A 22,705-nucleotide genomic window follows, 5' to 3' on the forward strand; every position below is an offset into this window, starting at 1 on the left:
TTTCTCTGAGTTTTAATTATGTAATTTTAAGATCGAAGTTGACATAAAATTTTAATTATAGACCCGTAAGACGGGCATAGTGCAAATGACAAGAGGCAGCCAAAATATTTCTCCTCCAACGAATATGTATGCAAATTTGTCTGTTGAGGAAAATATACTTTTTATTTTGAGGGTCAAGCCCAAGTAAAAGATATAATTTAATTTTTAATCTAAATATCCAACCATACTTTCCACACACTAATTAATGTCCGAATCACAAATAAATTGATATTTTAACTTTTCTTCAACCTTTAAGTCGAAAATTTATTGTTCAATGAAAAATAATTTTGATTCTACGTTTCACAAATAAAAAGTACTATATTAGTTAGAGTTATTGTAAAGAAAGAAAAGTTCTTTTAGTAATATTATGATTTTGAGGACAGATTTTGAGCATGATTTCTGTAAGAAATCAAAATCTGATCTTGTATAAAAATATAATGGAAAAAAAAAAAAGAGGAGAGTAGCATAAAAACGAGATGTGTCCATTGGATGGTCGAAAAAGTCGGATAAACCGCCCTAACCTATCGTGGTTTACACATTACGTATTACGCTAATAATTAACTAAAAATAATTGGAAGGTTTAAATTACGATAATTAGGTGATGAAGAAACAAAAGAGAAAAAAAGGTGCGAAGAAAAATATCTTGGAGCCGTCCTTTGTGGGCACCGCGAAATGGTTCCCAGCCATACAAATATTCTAGTCAATCCAATATCATTGTACGAACTATTTTATTCTATTCTATTTTGGATCATCATGCCATTCATACCCAAGTAGCCGCCCAATTACAATTACTTATTTAATTAATGATGCCCTGCACCTGTAGTATATATAATAAATTAAAGTGGGAGTGATGTTGTAGGGTTGGTGGCAATGAGGAAGGTACACCCTGGTGCATGTGTGAGTGAGACAGCGTGGGAGAGGTCAAACAGTGGTGTTGGTGGTGGTGGTGATGGTGGTGATGCGGTGGTTCTCACAGTGTGGAAGAAGTCTCTCCTCCCAAACTGCCATGGATTCACCGTTTTCGACACTAACAGAGGGAATCTGGTGTTCAGGGTGGATAACTACATTGCAGGGAACAAGGATCATATACTTCTCATGGACGCTGCAGGCACACCACTCATCACCATCCGCCGCAAGGTACGTCCTTTCTCATCACCATCTCCTTCCTCACAATTATGAATCATTCATTCATTCATTCATTCATGGTGCAGAGGCTGAGCTTGGGAGACACCTGGCTGGTGTTTAAAGGAGAGGATGAGTCTCTGAAGCCACTTTTTACAGCGAGGAAGAACGTGAGCATCCTGAACAACAGCAACAACAAGTGTTTGGCACAGCTCCTGAGCTCCTCGGGAACAGGAAATATGAAGAAGGAAGTTGCATATGAGATAGAGGGGTGCTACGCCCGGCGTTGCTGCACGTTTTACAGCAAGAACAGAAGTAAAGTTGCAGAGATAAAGATGAAAGAAGGTGAGGCAGGAAGGGTAGCTTTTGGCGCAGACATCTTCCGTCTCATTGTACAGCCTGAGATGGACACCGCTCTCGCCATGGCCTTTCTCATCCTCCTTGATCACATGTTTCGATCCCGTTGACTTCACAACTTCATAGGTTAAATTCATGCATCAAGTCAATCACTATTATCCCCTCCTGCTTGGCTTTTCATTTTATACAAAATCCCAAGCTTTATCAGATTACCGTGTAAATGCATGCATATCATTTTATCCTCAAAAAGTAATACAACCTTTTAATGTAGTAAGTTCCTTGAATTATTTATATTTCAATACTCACATCATGAAGAAAGAGTCAGGAATCAAACGATATTTTACAGTATTTACCCTGAACAAAGCTTCCATGGTGAAGAACTTTCCATTACCGTGACAAACGTATTGCATTGCTCATGTGCAGCAACGTGCCTAACCCAAATAAATCATGTTAGATGTCTAGTTGAAAATTTTATCACTACAAACAAAGTTCACGCCAGGAGAACTCCTACAAGATAAAGACAGCTCACCTACTACAGTTTCCCCCCACAAGTCCAACATCAACTGCACCAGTCATCACACCTACAGTTACACTAACCATCAACACAGTTCCTTCCACCAATCCAGCTGCAAAACCTATGAGAGACTATCTCCCCTGCTGAAACCAATTCACCACCACAAGAACTACTTGCAAACCGAATCACATGAGGAGGTAGACAAATTGAATCAAAATAACCGAAGGACAAACTTCAAACATGCTAGAACTTTTTTCAGTTCATGAAGGAATAAAGGACTCATCTTGATTCCAACTGAAGTAAATATATATTAGCAGCAAAAGTCAGTCCACATCGACACAATAAGGAAAGTCAATATCTTGGAGTGTGATTCTCCCCATGTACAAATCATTTACATGATCAGTACAGAGAGGGAGGCACTTACGGTTTAGGCTTTCATGAATTACACCCATCCCTTGCACCCATTTTTCTTTCTCTGATGAGTTCAAATTCAATCTGTTGTGCAGCAAATGGACCCGATAAAAGATTGTGGTTGTCTTGTCACAGAAATGGGCAATGCATTGTGATGGAGGCTCATCGGATGCCAACCTTACTACAGCCAAAGATAAAGCCCCATCTACTGGTTTTGGATCAGAAAGATTTCTATCTCCCATCATCTTAACCTCTCTTTCTGTTGGAAAATGCACTTCATGATTTCCATTCATATCATAGACCTTCAAATCTTTGCTAAAATGTTTTATCACTTCACGCTTGGTGGATTCATGCTTCTCTGCTAATGTCAAGATACAAGAGAACCTCAAATGATAAGATACAATAGTTTTGACCATCTTGAAGTTGTGGCAGCAGCAGAAATAATCGAGCCACCTTCTTGCTATGCCAGCATACCACTTGATAATATCGGTATCCTCAAGTGCAACCAGAAATTCAATTGGCCTCGGTCGACCCATATGATTTGTAAACCCAACCAACTTCACAGCCTTTCTTATGAGTATCTCTGGTGCCTCAACTTTCATACAGAGGCTTGTCAAATCCTCAACTGTTCCTTTGGAATAACTCTGTTCTTCTTCTTCCTTTACTCTTCTTTCCTCTTCCTCAATCTCCTTCCTAGCTTTTGTAGCATTCAAATGTTTATCAACTTGCTCCTGAAACTTATCGTAAGCATCAACAAGTTCAGGTGGCAATTGATTCCTAATGTGTCTCAACTGAAGAAAATCACCAGAAGAAAGACTTCGATGCCATTCTTGACACTCGTCTATATTCCCCAAGAACTCCTGCACTACTTCATCAGCCCAAGATCTAAAAATATCTCGGACCTCGCTTTCAATACTAAAATCAAATTTAAATCCATCACTCTGCTTGACCTTTTTATAAACATGACTAAATATCTTCAAACCCAAATTCCTTCTATTCCTTGCCCTGGCATTTCTCAATTCAAGAGCCCTAACTTCTTTCTGCCTGAGGTACTTCTTTCGTGCTCTGATTGCTTTCTCTGACATGGGTGGGCGTAAAACTGAAGGCCTAACAGCTTGCAACTCCATCCCAAGAAACACAATCTTCTCCGACACCGCGCTATGAATTGCAGTATTCACCTTATCAACACGTAAACCTAAACCAAGTTCCAAACTCTTGACAACTGCCATCCTCAACTCCATGGCCAACATCTTCGACCCTGATGTGGCAATAAGTATCTCATCCAAGTACCTCAACGCATATACTTTCATAGGCTTGTAGAATACATCAGAATCCAAACCTGAACCAATAATCTTCGGATCCAATTCCCGATTCTCTCGATTCTCCCGCAATCGCATCTCTTGAATCTCTTTATCAAAGCCATCAAAGTAAACATTCATCAAAATAGAACACAAGCCACATTCCTGAGGAAGCCCCCTTCCCAGCCAATCCCCACCCAATTCAATCACCAAAGCCTTGCACTGAAACAACCTCTTTATCAAATCAATGAAAACGACATCCTTCACTTTGCGTTCAATAACAGAACACAGCTTCTCCACATGGAAATGTTCAAACCCGTGAGGCTTAAACCTCACGGTGAACCACCAACTAGGGTTCTCGACGGAGTTTTTCAAGTACCTTATGGCGGTGTGTCGTCCCATTCCGACGCGGCCACCGTAGCAAAACGTGGCGAAGCGTTCGTCGTACACGATTTCCAACACCATCCGAATGGCCTCAACCACAACCTTGAGCTTCAAATTGGGTAAAACCAAAGGCAAAGAAGAAGCGGTTTTACTGGAGGGCGTTAGTGTGACGCAACACGCTTCCACGTCGAAACGGTTTTCGCGGAGCTCCCGGGACGTGGTCTCGATGCTGAAGCGGCCCTGGAGCGAGGCCGGGCGTAAGGGAGCGGCTGCGAGGTTTTGGCATGCGGTGAAGAGGACGAGGGGTGAAGCGACGACGTTTTGGATGAGGTTGGTGAAGCTTCCATGGGCGTACTGGTTGAGAACGAGGGTCTTGAGTTGGGATTTGGTGAGAGGTTCCCATTGGAGTTGGAGCGCTAATGTTGAGAAAAGTTTGGATTTTGGAGAAGAGTGAGGAGAGAACGGAAACCCTTGCGCGTTGATGCAGGTGATGATGATTCTTCTTATGCGCAACAGTGCCACCATGGAAGACACTGAGAGACAGAAACAGAGACCAAATTTTCTTTCTTTGAGTAAGAATTACAAAATACACTTTGTTCTAGAAATAAGAGACATACATTGCATATTTTCACCTTTATTTTATCTTTGAAGAAATGAATCTTATCGAAGTTGAGTATTCTCTTTTATTTCAAAAAACAAAGCCCCAGTTGTAATTAAAAAAAAAAAAACATTATTGTACGAAGAAGAAAAACAAGAATTATTGGTTAAATTTCACATAAATTTAATTCGTGGACAACTCGACATATTAACTTATAACTTGCATAGACAACTCGACATGGTGCGCGATGCTATGTTTCGTTATGGAAACTTATAAAAATTACTAAATCAAGTAGAATAAGGGACACGAAAATTCAAATAAAAACTTTAAAACCTAAAAGGATTAAACCAAAAATTGCTAAATTCATAAGAGAATGTATAGGAAACCATTAAAAAACTATATTCTTAATACTTTTGATTTTGTATAAGTTGAAACACTTTTTATAAGTATAAACAGCAGTGTTATTTATTCAACAACTGTCCTGTATTTTTCTGTTCTGTTTTCCACTTTCTCAACCTTTCTTTCTCTTCTTCAATTCATTTCAGACCACTTTTTTTTTTTTTTTTCTCTTTTCTCATATTTTCATTTTCAGCTCAGCTTTTCCTTCGATGCCTTATTATCGTATTCATCAATTGTTCAAAAATAAACCCCCACACTTAAGCTTTTCACCATTTCCCAGAACAATTCCAAAGCGGCTCAATACTTTAAGGTTAGGTTCATCTTGGTTTTATGGCTTGTAATGAGCTAATAAATCATCCAAGAAAAGGCTAATATGGCTCAAATGGAGTTCAAGTGTAAAACAGTTCAGAATAAGCTTATTTGGCTAAGTGACTGAAAATTCAAGATGGCCTAAATCATATCAAGAGTGCATATGAAATAAGCAGTTTCAAAAAGAGTCAATGCAAGTTCTGGAATGCGAGCAACATACGTGAATCACACATGTGAAAAACAAGCTTAAATCTCACACGGTTTAAAATCTGTCAAATCTTATTTTTCATGAAAAGCTACCTAACTCTTTTAAATAAACAAGTTTCATCGATTTAGAAATTCTCAACTGAAATTGGTAAATCAAAAATCATTCACATGAAAACAGCTAATACAGTAAAATAGCACTAACAGTTTAGGCAACAAAACAGCAAAAACTGAAATCATTTTAAAGTATCAATACTACAATCTGAAATCATCAAGCCTCAAGCGCCAAAAACTGTTCCTAAAGTCTTCACTTCAGCAACAATTGTTCATACTAAAACAGCAGAGCATGGTAAAGACAGCAATAAAAGCTAAAACAACAAATTCAAACTGAAAACAGCAAAACAACAAACAGAATGAACTAAAATGAAAAACAGAAAATCAGTGAAAACAAAGTTGCAAAACTGAAACAGCAAATTGAAACGAAACCTCCCCCACACGTAAGCCAAACATTGTCCTCAGTAAGAGTAAAAACAAAACCAAAAAAGAAGGTACACTGGTCTAGTGAACAGTGTTGATTAAATTCAGCTGCTCTTCCTCTTCCAACACAGGTTTCCTGAATGCTGTTTCATCTGACTCCAAGAATGTCTCCTCAGTTTTTCATCTTTATTTGCAACTGCACTATGAGGAGTAACATTGGTGGCATTTGGATGAAAACAGAAAGTTTGTGAAAACTACAGCTATGGCAAAGATAGCAACAAAATAGACCAAACAGCAACATAGCTGGACCAGAAAAAACAGCAAAGTAAAACAACTATAAAAGCTAAATCAGAATTTCAGTAAAACAGTTCAAAACAGAAAAAATGGTATAAACTCTAAACTAATAGAACCGAAAACAAAAACTATAAAATGCAATGAATTGCACTCCTAAACAAGAAAACTCTAGAACCCTTCTCTTCATTTTTGTTCATGTGGTGATTGGTGTTGGTTGCAGGTACAACCAATCTTTATCGATATCACGCAACGGAAATGAAAAGGCATTCATTTTCACCAATTCTTCAGGCACATCTGCTGGTCTCATGGTTGAACAAACCATATACAATTTCATTAAATGCTTATGAGGGTCCTCTCCTGCTGGACCTTGGTACCTTGGCAGCAACTGATTCAATCCAGATTTCAACGCATAACTAGCTGCTCCTTCAGGTAGATTTGGTATCTGAACGCATAGAGATTGGTATCCAATATCAGGGTTGGCTAATTCTTTCATGGTTCTTTCTCTGTCAAGTGACATTTCTTCTATTTGTTCAGTTTCAGGTTGGCATGTTAGAACTGGTCCAGTGGTAGTATGATCGCCTAATTGTTCTTTTTGTAGCTTCTTCAATGTCCTCCACAATTCAAAGTAAACAGTGGCCCTGGTCTTGACCTGGTCATAAACCATCAAAATATAGAAAGCAACAAACCAAAATTCTGCAGAGAATTTGGACAGCAACCAAGACAGTATAGTACTGAAACAGCAGCAGCAGTTTCAAAAAATAATTTACTAACCCATATACTGACTTATACAAAAATGAAAAATAAAATTAATTAATTAACTTAATAGCAGGTGCCAATTTGTTAAATCTATTTAGTAACGTCAAAGTTTGTCAAAAAATTCTAAGTTTCCCCCTAATGTATTATAGAGCCAACATAGGTATCTATCCAAGGAACACACTTAGTTGAATTCATTGAGTGATTTCTTTCTCAACAAACTAAAAATTGGGGGATTCGAATATAGAAACAGAATTGAAAACAGTAAAACAAAGCAAACTGAATTACTATTAAACTGAACAGCACAGAAATGTAAAACAAACTGCAAATTGAATTAAAGCAAACGAAACTGGAATGCTTGACTAAAACTAAACAGTAAAGTAAATTTGAAAGTAAAAATGAACACAAAGCAGTAAAGACAATGAAGTGAAGAAAACTCAAATTGAAATCTGGAACTTACCTGAATTGAAACTGAAAGTAATCAGCAGAAATAGTAAACTAGATCACTGAATAAAACTAACCTAAGTACTAAACTGAGAATAAAATCTGTAAAAAGAATTGAAAGAAGCAATTCGCATGATAGCAATAAACTAAAACTGGAATTGAAAACTGAACTAGAATTGAATTGGTTAAAACTGAATTGAATCTATAACTGAACCGGAGTTGAACGTAACAGCAGTAAAACAAAGTAGAAGTAACAAATCTGAATTATGATCGATCATTCTTCATTCTTGATCGCAAGGAATTCAAATCTGAAACTCCTTTTAGTGAAGAACATAAAATCTAATCGGTACCAATGAAATGTAATAGAGTACAAAGTAAAAGGGAACTAAAATCAATCGGTAAAATGGCATGGGAGTTGAGAATTGACTTGAAAACAGTAAATGGATAATGTAAAACAGTGCAGAAACGCGGGAAACATAAAGACATTGCTGAAATGTAAATTTGGATTGAATGAAAACAGAGCGGTAGAGGAAATTGAAAATAGAACAAAAATGCATGCAATGTAGAACTGGAATTAAAGGATAGAAAGAACCATCCACATTGAAGAGAAAACCCACAGAATAAGAAGCTCCAAATGTCAGAAACTAGAAAAACTAAACTGAAAAATAAATTGTTGATTCGTGTCCTATGTATGATCTGAACTATGTTTATAGAAAGTAAAAGTAGAAGAGTAGTTTCACGAATAAATTTCCTAAGTAAGCTATCTGAACTAACTAATTTGAATATCCAAGGAAATTACAAATTTTCCCAACATAAAATCTAAAACAATGCTGAAACAGTGCTGCCTCTATTCTGCTGCAACTTTTCAGAAACAACTGCAATCAGCTCTGTCATTCAAAATTCACGTTCTTGTAATCTGACTAAAATTCCAACCCTACAAATTTCAACTCAATCCAATTTCTGTTAAAAAAGTTATAACCAAAATGGTCAGCAGTGGTCACTGCTGCAGAATGCATTTTTTTCAGAATTAAAATACCATGTTAACACATTTAGAAAAAAAGAATTTTATCTAAGAAAAATCAAATATAATCTAAAACAAGAAAATAAGAACAAAAGAAATCCCAAAAAGCTACTATTATTCTAGGAAAGTACTAACAAATAGAGACTCATCATGAAGCACCTCGAATCCTCTCTGAAACTATTGTAATGGTAATGTTGAAACTGATATTCATATTATTCAATGTCATTCCTCTCGTATTAAAAGCTAATGCCTTGGCGCATTCTACTCCTAACATGTGATACATCAGTGAACAAAATAAATATACGTACTTTGGAGGAGGAACGGATTCAATGAATTCTTTTTCAAATAATTTTTTTTCGAAAAGATTCACGTAATTTCTCTTAATTTTCATGTGTTGAATGACTAACTTCAATTTTTCAAGAAAAAAATAAATAAAAGAAACTAGTTAACAATTGAATCTGTTTCCCTTTAAAGCCTTGTTGGATGCAAATAATCTTTGCAAAGAAAAGTGAGGCGAATTAATTTATTACTAAGGAAAACACCGGATGTGCACTTATGTGGGATTCACTATATGTTCACTTTTGACGGCTTGTTTAATATCTTTTGTTAGTAGCTATAGACTTACGTTTTCCTTTAAAGTCTATCGTATAATATCCCAGGTTTGATGCAAAATAGCTCTCTTTCAGTATTTGGGTTGTAATTTGTTAATCTTGGTTGATAATTTTCCCTATTTTTGAAAAAAAAAAACACAACACCCCATCGATCATGCAATGCTAAAGTAAGAAGAAACAGTTGCGCAGAAAAATAAACGAGAAGCAATCAAGTAATAAACGAGAAGTCAAGCATCAATCCAGGTTCCGCTGAAATTTATTGTGTGATGAAATTTCGACTTTATTAAGGATATGAAATGTATATCAATAATCACACAAACCACTGATAAAAATAGAATATATGAAACTTCAGAGGGAAAGTATCATTCAAGCTTGAACCATCATGTACAAAACATAATTGCAGTAAAATTGAATCAGACCAACTTCACAACGAAATTAAAACTACAGAATAATTCATGGTAAAATAAACTAACGTCAACAGTTTACTATACAATATAGTTGCTAGATGTATCATCTTGGTCATATGCAAAAGTGTTCTGTGAAAAACATTTTCCCTGAACAAGTTATGCTACATAGTAGAGATACATCGTCAAATTAGGAGCACAAAATGCAGTTGCGAATGAATGTGATGTGTATCTGATCTAAGTTGGGTGGGTTGAGTCTGAGTCAGAATTCAAGCTTCTTGCACAACCTCGGATCGATGTTCCTAGGTGGAGCCGCTGGTTTCTTAGGTGCACCTGGACAAGTGTCGGCAATTACAGTGATGCGAGTCGCAGAAGGAGGTGTTTCACAATAGTATGACAGTTGAGCAAGAACCTCCTCAGCCTGCTTTGAAAAAATCACTTGCAAAAGATTCTCGTACACGGACTCAACCATGTCCTCATCTGAAAGAGTGTCACTATCAACCTGAGAAACATCAAAGGAGGGCTGAAAATTAAGTCTGCGGGCAACGGAGTTCCTGTAGTCATCAAGATACTTGTTGCTGTTGGGTGCACGCGCCATGTCATCAGGACCAGGTGCAAAGGGGTCAAAAACACCCTCCTCAGGAGTTCGGGGGCTATCAATACTACCATTGCCATTGTCATTTTCATCACTATTATCAACAGAGCCACCACATCTGACCGAATCGCAATGAATGCAGGCACGTTTGAGTTGTTTCCTGAGCACTGAGAGAGTGAGAGGGTATTGGGATTGAAAATCTCCATTCTCGGCGAGAGCCTGAGGAGTTATCGGAACCGCACAATCGGTGGCAGCCTTCGGAATTGGAGTAGTAATAGCATCTTTCATGGAATCTTTGCACAGATCCACGGAAGCCATGAGCTACAGTAAATTACAAAATGGGTTTAGACACACCATTTTACACCAAACAACCACACAAAATCTACGTTCACTCACAGAACAAAAACTACAGAAACCCTAATTTACTTCACCAGCCACGACACAGGAAAGAAATCTATCACATGATTTCTATAAAATGGATCTTCTTCTGAAGGAGGAGTGACAGTAGAGTTTGAAGGCACTACATTTAGGGCTTAGGGTTGGCAACGGTTTATGAGATCAGAAATGAAGTAGGGATTTAAGGAAAGAGAAAAGGAGAGTACCTGAGTGAGTTGGAAGTTGAAAGATACCTCTTCTCTCTTCTCTGCAGCTGCTGATACCCACGATGTCTTCTGAGTGCCAAATAGCGCCAATCTCTCACTCCCTGCTTTTATACACCTTCAATCACACGTGTCCTCCTTCTATTCGCTATACGCTCACCAACTTTTTACTTCTTTTCCGTTCTTTTTTGCATCTACTTTATTTATGTTTTTTTTTTTTTTTTACTTTTACAAATAAGAACTTCATTTTATACTCTCATTTTTATAACTTATTTTATAAGTTAATTTTCATTAATGAAAGAAATGATTTTTATAGATGTTGTTTAAGAAAAAAATGTTCCTAAACATATCAAATATCAAGGATTGCGAGTCTGTTGAATTTATTTAGTGCTAAGAATGGTTAGAATTAGTAAAGCTATTACTTTCGGGGTTTGAATTGTGGCTTTAATTATCAATTAGTATTAAACAAGGAAAATTTTCAATGAATTACCATATATCATTATGATAAACATATGGTCGCTTAATTCTTTGTCTGACTAGTTACAAACTAAAACCGAAGGCATTTGAAACATGCAATGCAAAAGCAGCAATGTAAATTTGAAATAAGCAGATAATTATTAATGTTATTAATTTGTGTTGGGACTATAAAATGATGATACTTATTTATTTTTAGTTTAATAAATTAGCCTATAGTGATATTAGTAAGATAAATTATCTTAACATTGTCAACAGAAATGATGATGTTGAATAAATATTAAAATAGTTCGATATGACCTCACTTGATAATAGCCAAATCATAGATGACAAAAAATTCACATATGAAGATATGTATGAAAATATTATTAATAAGCACATATGTTTAATTATCCACTTATTCATAAAATATGATATCATGATATCCAATTAATTATTTAAAAAATTAACTTTACTTACATTAATACCTCAATATAACTTCATTTTTCTTTTTTAAAAAATTTAGAGTACAATTTTGTTTAAATTATATTTAAAATTAATATTTTTATCTAAATACATATCAAAAAGACTTACTTTAAATTATTTGAACTTTTATATATATATATATATATATATATATATATATATATATATATATATATAATATTCACAAATACAAAAACGATCTATAATTTTTTTTAGTGACCTATAAATAGTAAGTCATATATCAACTCAATTATTATCTCTAATTACAACAAAACATCAAAAATACAAAAAGAGAACTTCGAAATATAAAAGGAATTGAACATGTGTAACCATGTATTAAAACAAGTGAAAGAATCATAATTTTGAATTTGAACAAATAAAATTTGTTGACCAACCAAGAAAAGAATACAATAAGAAAAATTCCTCCAAAATATAAAATTCCCATAAGGGAAAGTTACTTTTCCCTTACAAACTAATATATAGAACTTCAAACACTTTATTTGTCTTTCCTTCTTTCATCATTTTTATCAAACTTTTTACCCTTCGTCGACTTGCTCTTGATATAAGAAGTTATGTTGGCCTTTTTTCTACCTTTTCTTTCGAATTTGATTCATATCTTTGATTTCTAAATGCACATGAGCATTGGACATTGAATGCTTCTTCTTGCAACCTATAAAATTCCTACCACCTCGTTATAACATCTTGTATAACAAGAATGGTAGAGTTTCACATTTAGCTTTTATACTAAAAAAAATTATCCTACAAGAACACATTATCTTTGATATTACCAATCAATAGTTACAACACAACTATTTTACAAGAAAGTTAAGAAAAAATGACATAGAAATATGACAGATTCAAAAGTGAGATTCGGGAATTTTGTGAACCAGATTATGTTAAAGAAAATAACAAAATCAAGAACAATGATGACTACAACCCAAAAATCATGCAGCATTACACCAATACGGTATCCAATTTTCAAATGTTGTATAGGAACAGTTGACAAGTGTGTAGCTTTGACTGAGATATAAAACAATAAGTTCAAATCAAGTTTATGGCTATGAAAATGATTTTCAATATAATCTCAATATAGTATAACAAAACAAATTACATGCTTAATAAGCTTGATCTTATTTTTATCATATAAAAAACAAAGTATATAACATAAAATAATGTTTTGGTTTGTAGATATTTTGTAGAGTCAGGTAAACTTCAATAATTACCAATTTCTCAATAAGACAAAACAAATATATGGGTATTTTACATGTAAATGCCTAGAAAATTCTTAATCCTGGAAATAAGAGAACTCATACAACCTTTTACAGTAATTATTTCTTGTGTGATAAATAGTAGTTACCTGTTAGGAACAAGGCAATAAAGGAAAGAATAAAGGAGAGAAAAATAGACACAGAGAATTTAACGTGGTTCGGCTACAATGTGTATGCCTACGTCCACGACTACACTAGGAAGTATTTGTATTTTGGTGTATCTTAAAGCTTTACATAGAGTCTCTTATATAGTAAAATAGAGAACCACAACTCACTATTCTAAGCGATGTGGGACTAAATCAAGCACCATAATTCTAACAATTCTCCCACTTGGGGTTGGATTTACATTACCACCTAGTGTAGTGCCTTCATCATCAATCTTCTCGAAGGCCAGTTGAGGCAATGCAAAGCCTCAACTTAGTTGTTGTGACAGTCTTGGTTAACATATCAGCTGGATTCTCTGCACCTGGAATCTTCAACAAAATCAAATCTCCATCATTTATCAAGTTTCTGATAAAATGATACTTCAATTCAATGTGTTTGCATCTGGAGTGAAGAATTGGATTTTTAGCAAGACAAATGGCACTTTGACTGTCACTGAACAATGAAGGTTCATCTTGCCCTTTTCCTAATTCTTTTAGAAGATTCTTCAACCATATCATCTCTTTTGCTGTTTCTGAGATAGCTATATATTCAGCTTCAGTGGTTGAAAGGGAGACTCTTCCTTGAAGTTTGGACTTCCAACTGATAGCTGTGCCATCCAACGTAAAAATATAACCTGTTGTGCTCTTTCTACCATCCAAATCACCTCCCAAATCTGCATCAGAAAACCCCTGTAAAGTGAGATTACTTCTTTTAAAGGACAAATGCATCTTTGAAGTGCCCTTCAAATATCTCAATATCCACTTCACTCCTTCCCAATGCTCCTTTCCGGGATTGGATAGAAACCTGCTCACAACTCCCACTGCATGTGCTATATCAGGTCTGGTGCAAACCATAGCATACATCAAGCTCCCTACTGCAGATGCATATGGCACTTTAGACATGTGATTTTCTTCTTTCTCTGTCTGAGAAGATTGCCTTTTTGAGAACTTTAAGTGAGTTCCCAAAGGTGTATTCCTGGTTTTAGCATTTCCAACATTGAACCTGCTAAGCAATTTTTCAATATATTTTTCCTGAGATAAATTTAGAATACCTTTAGATCTATCCCTGGAAATTCTCATACCAAGAATTTGCTTGGCTGGACCAAGATCCTTCATTTCAAAATTTTCTGACAATTGTTTCTTCAACCTGTCAATTTCTGCCATATTAGCACCAGCAATCAACATGTCATCAACATACAAGGCAAGAATGATATAACTATCAATATATTTCTTCACATAACAACAATGATCTTCTTCACATCTGTGAAATCCTAAGTTTCTCATAAACTCATTAAACTTCTTATACCATTGTCGCGGTGCTTGTTTCAACCCATACAAACTTTTATGAAGCTTGCATACAAGATTCTCTTTGCCTTGTACTTCAAAACCTTTTGGTTGTGCCATAAAGATTTCTTCCTCAAGATCTCCATGTAGGAATGCAGTTTTCACATCTAACTGCTCCAGATGAAGATTTTCTGCAGCTACTATACTCAAGATAACTCTGATGGTAGTCATCTTGATAACAGGAGAGAAAATTTCTGTGAAGTCAATTCCTTGTCTCTGTTGGAACCCTTTCACTACGAGTCTGGCCTTATATCGTTTGCTGCCATCTGGTTCTTCTTTTAACCGATAGACCCACCTGTTTTGCAAAACCTTCTTTCCTTCTGGAAGCTTGGTTAAAGACCATGTCTTATTCTTCTGAAGAGACTTTATCTCATCTTCCATTGCTAGCTCCCACTTAATAGATTCACCTCCCTGCATAGCCTCAGCAAAATGCTCTGGCTCACCAGCATCAGTCAACAACAAGTAATGCAATGAAGGGGAGTACCTTTGTGGTGCTACAATGGTTCTACTAGACCTTCTAGTCGGTAATTCAGGAGTTACTGACTCTACTATCTGTTCAGGTTCTGACCCAAACTCTGACTCGGGCTCTGACTCAGGCTCTACATCTGTATTCTGCCTTCTGTTGGCTACATCATTTTCTGAAACTTCTTCTAATGATACCTGCTCTGGCTTTTTATTTGCATTTGCAAATTCTGCAGTCCTGTCCTTATAGAACATGTTTTCATTAAAAGTAACATTTCTACTTCTGATAATTTTCTTGTTTTGGTCATCCCAAAACCTGTAGCCATACATGTCAGATCCATAGCCAATGAAATAGCATCGCTTTGCCTTAGGGTTCAATTTATCTCTACTATTAGAGTTCAACAAAATATATGAAGCACAACCAAAAACTTTCAGATGTGAAAGGTTTACCTCATTTCCAGACCATACTTCTTCAGGTAACTGATAGCCTAAAGGAACTAATGGTCCTCTGTTTATGAGATAGGCTGTTGTGCTTATTGCATCTGCCCAAAATACCTTGGGTAATCCTGACTAGATTCTCATACATCTTGCTCTCTCATTCAAGGTTCTGTTCATTCTTTCTGCCACACCGTTTTGTTCTGGTGTTCCTGGAATCGTCTTGATCATTCTGATCCCATTCTCTGAACAAAACTCCTTGAATTGATTACTGTCATATTCTCCACCATTATCAGACTTCAAACATTTAATCTTTAAACCTGTTTGAGTCTCAACCTCCTGTTTCCACCTTTTAAACACAGAAAACACATCAGATTTATTTTTAAGAAAATAAACCCATACCTTTCTTGTAGAGTCATCAATGAAGGTTACGTAATACTGTGAACCTCCAAGAGATTTCACTGGAGCTGGCCCCCAAACATCTGTATGCACTAGTGCTAGTCTTTCAACTTTAGACGACTTACTTGTTTTGGAGAAGCTAACCTTTTTCTGCTTTCCAAAGATACAATGTTCGCAAGGTCCAACGTCAACATGCTTCAAGTTAGGTATTTTACCTTTTGAGACCATGAGCTTCATTCCTTTCTCACTCATATGCCCAAGTCTTTGATGCCACAAAGAGGAACTGTTGCCAACTTCTGCAACTGATATCATATCCTCATCTGCAATCATGTAAAGAGATCCTTGCTTCTTCCCACGAGCAACAACAAGATTACCTTTCATTACTTTCCAGTGTCCATCTCCAAAGGTGGTGTAATGCCCATCATCATCCAACTGCCCTATAGATATTAAGTTTCTCTTTAAGGCTGGAATATGTCTGACATTCTTCAAAGTCCACACACTTCCATTAGAGGTTCTGATATTGATATCACCTCTTCCTATAATATCAAGAGATTTCCCATCTGCAAGGTAGACCTTCCCAAACTTTCCTGGAACATAGTTAGATAATAGTTCTAAAGAAGGTGTAGTATGAAATGACGCACCTGAGTCCATAATCCATGAATCAATAGAACAATCTAGACTACATAATAGTGCATCTTCAATTTCATCAGTTGCTGCATTTGCTGATTGATCATTATCTTGCCTCTTGTTGTTGTTGTTCTTCCTTGGAGCCCTACATTGATTTGTAAAGTGACCCATTTTCTGACAATTCCAACAAGTGATATCATTCCGGAATTTTGGTTTTGATTTCTCTCTAGACTTTGATCTGCCTCGGCCTTAATTACGACCTTTCTGGCTACTTCTTCCTCTAGTTTCAGTACTCAATGCTGAACCGGAACTAGAATTGGAAGATTCCCCTGAACTTTTCCTGCGAACATCTTCGCTTAAGATCAAGTCACGGATGTTATCAAGCTTCAACTTACTATTACTTGCAGAATTACTAACTGCAGTAACAGTTGCACTCCAACTTTCCGGAAGAGATGATAATAAAATTAATGCTTTCACCTCATCATCAAATGTTATCTGCACTGATGTCAACTGCGCAATAATTGTATTGAATTCACTAATATGATTAGTAATCGAGTTACCTTCACCCATTTTTAGGTTGACTAGTCTGCGAATCAAATACACTTTATTGGCTGCAGATGGCTTCTCATACATATTTGACAATGCCTTCATCAAATCTACGATTGTGTTCTCGTTCATGATGTTGAACGCAACATTCTTGGCTAATGTCAATCGGATCACACCGAGTGTCTGCCGATCTAACAAATCCCATTCCGCTTGCTCCATGTCAGTTGGCTTCTGCCCTGTTAAGGGTAGATACAACTTCTTCTGATACAGGTAGTCCTCTATCTGCATCTTCCAGAACCCGAAGTCACTGCCATCAAACTTCTCAATCCTCACCTTCCCTTCTTCCAATGCCATTGCTCTTGCTGCTTTGACGAAAGCTCCTGCTGCTTTTGACCAAAGCTCCTGCTGCGGCTTTTGACCAAAGCTCCTACTGCGGCTTTTGACCAAAGCTCCTGCTGCCTTTGACCAAAGCTCCTGCTGCCTTTGACCAAAGCTTCTGCTGCCTTTGACCAAAGCTTCTGCTGCCTTTGACCAAAGCTCCCACTACTTCTCTAAACTGAGATCCCCAAGAAGAAAAAAATAGAAACCAAATCTTTTCTGATGTGGAAGATCAGACAATGCTGCAACCACAGAGCATACTAAGAAAAATGGCTCTTGATACCAATTGTTAGGAACAAGGCAATAAAGGAAAGAATAAAGGAGAGAAAAATAGACACAGAGAATTTAACGTGGTTCGGCTACAATGTGTATGCCTACGTCCACGACTACACTAGGAAGTATTTGTATTTTGGTGTATCTTAAAGCTTTACATAGAGTCTCTTATATAGTAAAATAGAGAACCACAACTCACTATTCTAAGCGATGTGGGACTAAATCAAGCACCATAATCCTAACATTACCATCATCATCCAACATAAAAATCAAAAGAAGTCGTCTAAGTGATATCTTACCATGTGAACATTCTTTTCGCTTCTTATACAAAGAAATTAAGAAGAATATCAAAAGAATTTGATTATCAAAATTATCAGCAAGAGGTTTTGCGTTCTTTTTCTTCTTCTTCATCGCCCTTCCTTTGCCTCCCATCTTTTGTCGTCCGACCACCACACTTTTTCCCTCCTCTCCTCTTCCTTCAAAGAATTAGGGTTATGATACAAATATAAAATATTTTTACCATTGTGTAAAATTATTTATAACTTACACATGATATACTATTTTTATAACAATATAAAATTAAAAGGAAATATTTTTATTTTCTAAGGAAATTGGAAGCCAAAACCATTATATTTTCCCTTTTCTTAAAAATAAGATGTTATTTTTTGTATACTTAAATTAAAAAAAATGAGAATCTCAAAATATTATTTGGTTTGCATGTTCATTTATCTAAGAATTGAAACCTTTGATTTTGTGTACCATAATCATTATATGATTAATTAATTCTCATATCTCATTACTCATGTCAATACCATTTTTGTCATTTTTTGGATATGATATTTCTTTGGTCAAATGCAAGAGTAATTATTAAAGAGTAAACATACATGGTTCCTATACTTATTATTTCTTTTAAAAGGGCTTGATCATTGCTCTCTTTACCAACACAATATGGGTAGATTGAGGTGAGTTTAGTCTACATTTTCATTTTGTTAGTAAATTATGTTATTTGTAACCTTTTCACTTGATAGAATTATTTTCATTGATAGAAAATTGCAAAAGACAGAAGGACAAAGAAGAAGTCCACGATTATCTACATTGGTAATCGAGGCTCATGACTGTTTAGATAATGAGCAAGGACCTGCATTTCGAACAAGGGGCAAGAAGAACACAAAATTGAGGCCACCCCGACAACTCAAACCATCCAAAAGCCAAGTATTATTTTTTGTTTATGTTACCTTTTTCACACCTTGTTTAATCCTTATATTGGTTCACATTCACGAGTCATTGTGCAGGATGTGAAACATTCTAGCCATAATGATATTCAAAAGAAAAGTTGTAATGGTGAGTAAAATTGATTTTTGTTGTTATGACTGCTCATAATGCATTCAATTTACTAAATGATTGATAATGAATCAGATAAGTCATCAAACTTGTCATCTTCAAGCCTTTTGCCAGAGAAACGAATACTTCAACTTGTACTTGACACTTTACAAAGGTGTAGAATATTTTTATCATTGTTGTGTATCATTTTTAAACTATGATTACCTTTTGTGGTTTAAATAAAATGTGTTATACCATACAGGAAAGACACCTATGAAATATTTGTTGAACCAGTTGATCCAAATGAGGTGTGCGAAATTAGTTGCAATATTTTATGGATATTATTATATGGCTTTCCCTTTTAATTCACTCTTCTATGAAACTAGGTTGAAGACTATTATGCAATCATTGAAGAACCTATGGATTTTGGCACTATTAGGGCTAAACTACATGAGAAGATGTATAAAACTTTAGGAGAATTTGAGGTTAACAACCTTTTATTATGTATATGCTCCTATGTCTTCCCATATTTGTATATATAAATTATTATTATCATTATTATTATTATATTGTATATATAAATTATTATACTACCTTGATTCGTCATTTAATACATGATATTTGACTTGTTATGCAGCATGATGTTTTTCTAATATTTGACAATGCAATGCGTTTTAATTCTCTTGGTACCATATATTTTAGGCAGGTATGGAATATAAAGTTATTTAACATTTTGTTCCAATTTGTTGTAAAAATCTAACTTACCTTAATGAAATAATTTATTAACCTTTCATTTTGCAGGCTCGTCTTATAAATGAGCTAGCTAAGAAAGTTTTTGATGTATTAAAGAAGAGTCCTGAGAAGTTTGAAATGGAATATTCTGAAACAAGGCAAAAAATAAGACGAACTAATCAAGAAGATTCTAGGAATTCAAGAGACTTGAAACCCAATGAAATAACCTCAAAAACTACGCCGTGTTCATCTCGTACATTAAATAAAAGAAGTTTTAAGACAACTTATCTTGATGCTAAAGATGTTGAGATTTCTATAGGTAAGAAGTTTGGAAATCAAATTTTCTTAAGTTTTATTTTATGTTGAGACCTGAAACTTAATTTTCTTGAACTAAATTTTATCTATTAGGTACTAAAAAGAGTAACAAAAGCAAGTCTTTTGAGATTGATAAACGTGACATGTATGAACCCTTGTACTTTGTTAAGGATAAGTCTCTACTTCCAACGATAAATGGTGAACTAAAACTTCTTTGACATGTGAGTATTATTTTTCTTCTTGCCTAATATATAACTATATTTTGACAAAATGCATTATTAAACATTCTATTTTTCTCATGGTTTAAATAGGTTGGTCAACAAGGTATTGGCTATAAAGATAGCTTGATGTTGTTTGCTAAAGATTTAGGACCCGTTGCCCAAAATATAACCAAAAGGAAATTTCTTGGATGTGAAATTTTCACAACATCTACTTCTGCTCCATGCAAAATAGAAAGGCATACTTTCAACACAGTCACTAATCATTTGGATAATGTTCCTTGTTATCCTAACACAATAAGTCCCAAAGATAATGTTGAAAAAGAGAAAGGTTGCAATCCTTCAAATGGCAACACTTGGGGATGTTACAAGTGGCCTATAGGGTGTGATAAAGAGTTCTTAAGCAAGAGATTTTGTTTTAAGCCATGTTATTCATGAGCTTGCTTGCACTAAAAGAAATTGAGAGGCTGTTATTGGACATATCAAAATGAGCTAATCAAGAAAACCTATTAGAATCATCAATCTAGTAATGTGCTAGAATCAAGGTTGGAAAAAAAATTGAGTTTCAAACACAACCTTGCACCATACAATGTAATAACACTATTTTTCTTGTTTAGGATGAAAGCTAGATGCAAAATATTTTCATTGTTTCACTCAAAATGTTGATTTGAAGCAATGTGTCCAATAAAAGGATCATTTCTCAAAATTTTAAAATTAGACCCAATTGTATTGATTGTTTCCAGTTTTATTTTCAATCTTCTATATTTAATGATACGATCAAATCTCTCATACTAACACATGTTTTTACAACAAGACTTTAGTCAAAAGATGTAGCATTTTTTTTACTCAAGTGAGTTATAAAAGAGTTTTGGTATACAATTTTCAATTATGTAAGATGTTGCCCATAACCATATATATAGGACTTTTGTGGCCTTAGACAAGGTTTTCAAATTGGCTCAATATATATAGTAAAAGTTGAGGTTGAAAATGAGACATAATATTCTCTTTTAGTCAATAGTATTTATTTTTAATATATATATATATATATAAAAGAATTAAAAAAATCAAAGTCTGATAATTGTTTTAGTTATCTAACTTTTTACACAACTCTTGTGTTGCCTCCATAATAAAATAAAATGTACAACAATGTTAAGTTAGAATGAAATGATTGTTATGAATATAATAAAATAAAATGTACAATAATGTTAAGTTGGAATCAAATGGTTGATTACTCTATATTGTACTCACACTTATATATTTATTGTATTTTCTAGATGTTATTATCTTTATTATTCTTGATTTTTAGTATTGTATTTTTCATAGAGTATGGGTCTTGTACTTAATACTTATCAATACAACCATAAGCAACCTAATAAATATGGTGTGTAAAAAGAAGTAAACTTTACATAAAGTTTGTCACAATAACCAAATAGATTTAAGATCTAATACTATAATCGGTAAACATTCGCTCCCCAAGGTACACATAAGTCGGAGAATAGGACCCCAACTCTCAAAATACATGAAGTATAATAGCATGTGTACCATGTGAAGAGAACATAACCTAAGCTACCCAAACTCACACTTGCAAACACAAGGACGAGAGAACGAACCTCTCGTGAGAAATACAATGCACCCACATTCGCGTCATAGTGGCAAGGAAAGGGAAGAGAACACGAAGGAAGAGAATGGAGCGGTGTTCGCGTTCGTAGTGGCAATGGAGAAAGGGATAGGAACGGTAGTGACATTCACGTTTCCCAGTTGTGGAGGAAAAAAAGGAGTTCACAACAACATAATGAAACAAATGCCTTTAAAGGGGATGTAAAATATCGAAAAAATTAACCCTAACAAATGAATAGGCTTCGATTCTAAAATAAACAAAGTAATATGACTTCTAATATTTTAAAATTGAAGCCTAAAGTCATCCTAACATTTAAAAAATGCGTTTGCATCATTAAATACTTCGTTTTTCTTAAAAGCGAAGCATATACAACAATTTTGAAAACAATTTCTAGAGTTGTGTTACTCACACTTTAATTTATAAATTGTTAATTTTATTATGAAATAATTTAAAGATTAAGTTTGAAATTGAGCATTTCAAATTGTGTGTTCAAATTTCTTAACATAAAATGAATAAAGGATTATCGATATTTGTGGTAGCAAAGAGATTATGACATTCATAATACACATTCATTTTCATTTGGTTGAGATGGTCCTACTAAGATTGAATAAGGACCAATGCACTTATTTTATTGATTATCATCTAAAAAAATGAAAAGTTAAATTTTTTTCATCTTTTATTTTATTTACTCAAATTTAAAATCTTCTCTATTATAATAAAAAGGAAAAGGTTAAAATAAAAAAGATAATAAAAAAGAAACAAACAATTCCCTCACATGGGTTGGATCCATGAGCATCACACACATGAAATAATATACTTTACATTTCTTTTTTTTCTTTGTTTTTATAAACTCCA

General features: G+C 34.8%; 4 protein-coding genes across 4 annotated transcripts; 2 read left to right on the plus strand and 2 right to left on the minus strand.

Moving 5' to 3' along the window:
• Positions 1 to 801: 801 nt before the first annotated feature.
• Positions 802 to 1,802, plus strand: LOC114166759 (protein LURP-one-related 8-like). The gene is made up of 2 exons (XM_028051553.1): positions 802 to 1,176; positions 1,251 to 1,802. The coding sequence occupies exons 1-2, from the start codon at positions 910 to 912 to the stop codon at positions 1,626 to 1,628; spliced, it is 645 nt and encodes a 214-aa protein (XP_027907354.1). The 5' UTR covers positions 802 to 909; the 3' UTR covers positions 1,629 to 1,802.
• Positions 1,662 to 4,805, minus strand: LOC114166758 (nuclear intron maturase 3, mitochondrial). Its single transcript, XM_028051552.1, has 2 exons — positions 2,048 to 4,805; positions 1,662 to 1,949 (listed from the first exon to the last, which is right to left on the minus strand). The coding sequence occupies exon 1, from the start codon at positions 4,648 to 4,650 to the stop codon at positions 2,356 to 2,358; it is 2,295 nt and encodes a 764-aa protein (XP_027907353.1). The 5' UTR covers positions 4,651 to 4,805; the 3' UTR covers positions 1,662 to 1,949; positions 2,048 to 2,355.
• A 4,773-nt stretch (positions 4,806 to 9,578) lies between these two features.
• LOC114166128 (cyclin-dependent protein kinase inhibitor SMR11-like) lies at positions 9,579 to 10,915 on the minus strand. Its single transcript, XM_028050798.1, has 2 exons — positions 10,837 to 10,915; positions 9,579 to 10,555 (listed from the first exon to the last, which is right to left on the minus strand). The coding sequence occupies exon 2, from the start codon at positions 10,550 to 10,552 to the stop codon at positions 9,902 to 9,904; it is 651 nt and encodes a 216-aa protein (XP_027906599.1). The 5' UTR covers positions 10,553 to 10,555; positions 10,837 to 10,915; the 3' UTR covers positions 9,579 to 9,901.
• An 8,129-nt stretch (positions 10,916 to 19,044) lies between these two features.
• LOC114166888 (transcription factor GTE12-like) lies at positions 19,045 to 20,232 on the plus strand. The gene is made up of 6 exons (XM_028051765.1): positions 19,045 to 19,142; positions 19,230 to 19,275; positions 19,354 to 19,452; positions 19,605 to 19,673; positions 19,769 to 20,018; positions 20,108 to 20,232. The coding sequence occupies exons 1-6, from the start codon at positions 19,045 to 19,047 to the stop codon at positions 20,230 to 20,232; spliced, it is 687 nt and encodes a 228-aa protein (XP_027907566.1).
• The last annotated feature ends 2,473 nt before the right edge of the window (positions 20,233 to 22,705 follow it).

This window comes from Vigna unguiculata, chromosome 10, assembly GCF_004118075.2.
Source record: "Vigna unguiculata cultivar IT97K-499-35 chromosome 10, ASM411807v1, whole genome shotgun sequence".
NCBI lineage: Eukaryota > Viridiplantae > Streptophyta > Magnoliopsida > Fabales > Fabaceae > Vigna > Vigna unguiculata.

Excerpts from the sequence above, each read along its gene's own strand:
- LOC114166759 (XM_028051553.1), top strand. The coding sequence starts at position 910 with ATGAGGAAGGTACACCCTGGTGCATGTGTGAGTGAGACAGCGTGGGAG. Across the intron at positions 1,177-1,250 it reads TCATCACCATCCGCCGCAAG|AGGCTGAGCTTGGGAGACAC; the intron begins GTACGTCCTTTC and ends TTCATGGTGCAG.
- LOC114166758 (XM_028051552.1), bottom strand. The coding sequence starts at position 4,650 with ATGGTGGCACTGTTGCGCATAAGAAGAATCATCATCACCTGCATCAAC.
- LOC114166128 (XM_028050798.1), bottom strand. The coding sequence starts at position 10,552 with ATGGCTTCCGTGGATCTGTGCAAAGATTCCATGAAAGATGCTATTACT.
- LOC114166888 (XM_028051765.1), top strand. The coding sequence starts at position 19,045 with ATGATTGATAATGAATCAGATAAGTCATCAAACTTGTCATCTTCAAGC. Across the intron at positions 19,453-19,604 it reads AAACTTTAGGAGAATTTGAG|CATGATGTTTTTCTAATATT; the intron begins GTTAACAACCTT and ends CTTGTTATGCAG. Across the intron at positions 19,674-19,768 it reads GTACCATATATTTTAGGCAG|GCTCGTCTTATAAATGAGCT; the intron begins GTATGGAATATA and ends TTCATTTTGCAG.